At 43.5% G+C, this 3,051-nt stretch overlaps 1 protein-coding gene across 1 annotated transcript in view; it reads left to right on the top strand.

Moving 5' to 3' along the window:
- Positions 1-3,051, top strand: part of LOC106806150 (thyrotropin-releasing hormone-degrading ectoenzyme-like) — a 45,606-nt gene that overhangs the window by 37,190 nt on the left and 5,365 nt on the right. Inside the window, exons 11-12 of the mRNA XM_014808013.1 lie at positions 307-375; positions 2,050-2,306. Coding sequence (XP_014663499.1) covers positions 307-375; positions 2,050-2,306 — 326 coding nt within the window. The remainder of the gene's footprint in view (positions 1-306; positions 376-2,049; positions 2,307-3,051) is intronic.

Genomic DNA, 3,051 nt, shown 5'->3' with positions numbered 1-3,051 from the left:
ATAAATAGTACAAATTTAATTTAATTTAATTATAGTAATTATTTTGTTTGTTAATATTGATTTTATCATTATTATTATTATTATTATTATTATTATTATATATTATCGTTATCATTATCATTATCATTATCATTACGTTATCTTATCATTATTATTATCATTATCATTATCATTATCATTATCATTATCATTATCATTATATTATCATTAATTATTATTATTAGGTTATTATTGTTATATTATTACTATTACTATTATTAAAATGACGATATGAATCTTGTTACGGTTTTCCTCCTGTCTTTTCAGATGTTTGACGCTGACAACAGAGCCGGTCAATGCAGACGGATTCGCTCTTGCAAGGAACGTATTGCCAATGCAATTCAACACTAGCGGACGATCGGTCTAGCCGTACCCCCGCTGGAGTTTGCGCGCTGAGAGAGAGCTTGCGACAGTGAAGCGAAATGACAGCGATATCTTGCGGGTTTGCAGCCTGCCGAGACAGAAGTCGAAGTTAGCCGGTAATTAACAACACAGAGTCGCCTAACTTCACCGAAACCCCGGAAACTAACCCAGTGGTACCGCACTCCCTGCAGTCCTAGCTTATATGCCCACTGTTCAAAGAATATACTTATACCCTCCCGTCTCTATCCCATAGTAAAAACGACAGCTCAGTAAGACGTCCCTCTAACAATGCGTGCATGATAATATTTCATCAGTATACCTCTTTTGAGAAATAGGAAGAAGACCTCGCATGTAAGGTGCCCGCTGCATATAGCAGTCAGTACACAATTTGGTTACGGTAGTGTGTTAGCGCATGCGCAATATCCCACCACGGGAGTTATATTTTCGAATGGATATGCATTTAAAATGGTTAGGGGATATTTCAGCATAGATTTATGAAATAAATTGTTATCAGTAGGCCTGTGTTTATGATTGGGAGATTGCCCTAACCTGTGGGAAGCAAAACTACTAATTCATCCCCTCCTGTCCTTCCTTTGCCTCCCTCTCTGTCCTTCGCTCAGCCTCGTTCTTTTATACTGCAATCAGCTATCTTCACTGCCGCCAAATTATGGATTTAGAATAGGGAGGAGGTATTCAAGCATAGATTTATATATGAGTGTGCGCACAGCAGTGCTACACTTATCAAGGCAAGAGTCATCGGAGATAGCAAACCTCCACCACAGCGTAACAATCCCCCCATCTTGTTGGTACACCCAATATAGAGTTTGATGAAATTTGCAAAATTTTGAAAAAAGTTCCAGGATTTTTTTTTGATTAATTTTGAATGTGTCCAACGTTTTCCCCACAACATTTTTAAAACTTTTTAAAATTTAAAACAAATTCTGGATCCAGATCTGAATTCGATTCACCAGCAAAATCTAATCGATTGGTTGTTGCCCCAAGACCAACCAGTCCAAAAAATTCATCAAAATCCTTCCGTAACCTTTTGAGATATCCTGTTGACAGACAAACCAACAATTAGATAGATAGATAGATAGATAGATAGATAGATAGATAGATAGATAGATAGATAGATAGATAGATGGATAGACAGACAGACAGACAAATAGATAGATAGATAGATAGGTAGGTAGGTAGGTAGGTAGGTAGATGAATGGATGGATAAATGGATGTATGGATGGAGGGATGGAAGTATAAATGGATGGAGGTATGGATGTATGGTTGAATAGATAGATAGATAAATATATAGTACAGACATGAAAGCCATCGTCATTAACCGTGCTTCCGTGTATACACGGGCGCATCGTGACGTCTAGATCAATCGGCATGTTTGCAATGTCCACTCATTTATTAATGCGTAGTTACTTACACATAGGACGTGTGTGTTGCGGCCATGTCCGCTCGCTGCCAACATCAAAGTCTCATGGCCGGCAAACACGGCCGTAACATAATTCCATTTAGCCGAATAAATGGATTACATCTAATCAAATATGAAAGCGCTCCCCCACGCTCAGAAAATGGACTTTTACAGGTGTACCCTGTGTAAAGCAACGCGGTTATAATAACGAATGCACTTATGTATCGCAGAACCAGCGAACGTGCGTGCATGAATCTAACCCGCTGGTAGAGGCTTTTCCCCCGTTTTGTACGGTCGCGTTGTTCTACTATAGGAATAGACTACCGGCTGACCTGAAGGAGGTCGTGTACGTAGTCGGCGTGCGGGATGGCTCCGTGGCAGACTGGGAGTTCTTACTGAGCCGTGCGAAGGCAGATCACATAGCGACCGAACGCAACCTGATGTACAAGGGTCTCGCCTACTCCTCGGAGCCCTGGATCATTTGGAGGTAGATATATCCGTACGCTTTTATATGTTGGTATAAATACACGCGAGCACACGCGCGCGCACACACACACGCGCGCGCAAACACACACGCACGCGCACACACACAGGCGCACACGCCCGCACTTACGCACGTGAGCACGCACGCACGCACGCACGCACACACACACACACACACTACTCCTAATTCTGATCACAACGCGCTCGCGTGTGTATTAACACATACATCTCTCCTCTCTTTCTCTCCCTCTCTCCTCTCTTTCTCTCCCTCTCTCTCTCTCTTTCTCTCTCTCTCTTTCTCTCTGTCTGTGTCTCTCCCTTTCTCTCACTCTCCCTCCCTCACTATATATATATATATATGCAATATACGGTGTGAATGAATGTAGCTCGACCGAATCGGTTACTCTGGCATCTCGCCGAAGTCGTGTGTCTAGATCTCTCACTGCCGCTGTCTATTCTCGCTCTGCTATCAGGAGTACATGAAGCGACAGGTGTCGGGCGTCGTGGAGAAGGTCGGCTGGTCGCAGCTGGGAGACCTGCAGACGAAGTACCTGCGAGTAGCGACGCTGCTGATGGCATGCCGCGCCCAGCACGCCACCTCGGTCGCCTTCGCCAGAGACTACTTCCTATCGTACAAGAAAGACCCGCTCACGTACGCCGAGTGTAGAGAGAGAGAGAGAGAGAGAGAGAGAGAGGAGGAGAGAGAGAGAGAGAGAGAGAGAGAGAGAGAGAGAGAGAGAGAGAGAGAG

The sequence above is a fragment of the Priapulus caudatus genome, unplaced genomic scaffold (genome assembly GCF_000485595.1).
Source record: "Priapulus caudatus unplaced genomic scaffold, Priapulus_caudatus-5.0.1 Scaffold144, whole genome shotgun sequence".
NCBI classification, from domain to species: Eukaryota; Metazoa; Priapulida; class Priapulimorpha; order Priapulimorphida; family Priapulidae; genus Priapulus; species Priapulus caudatus.
The sequence above is the reverse complement of the archived record's forward strand: the minus strand, read 5'-3'. Positions and strand labels throughout refer to the sequence as shown.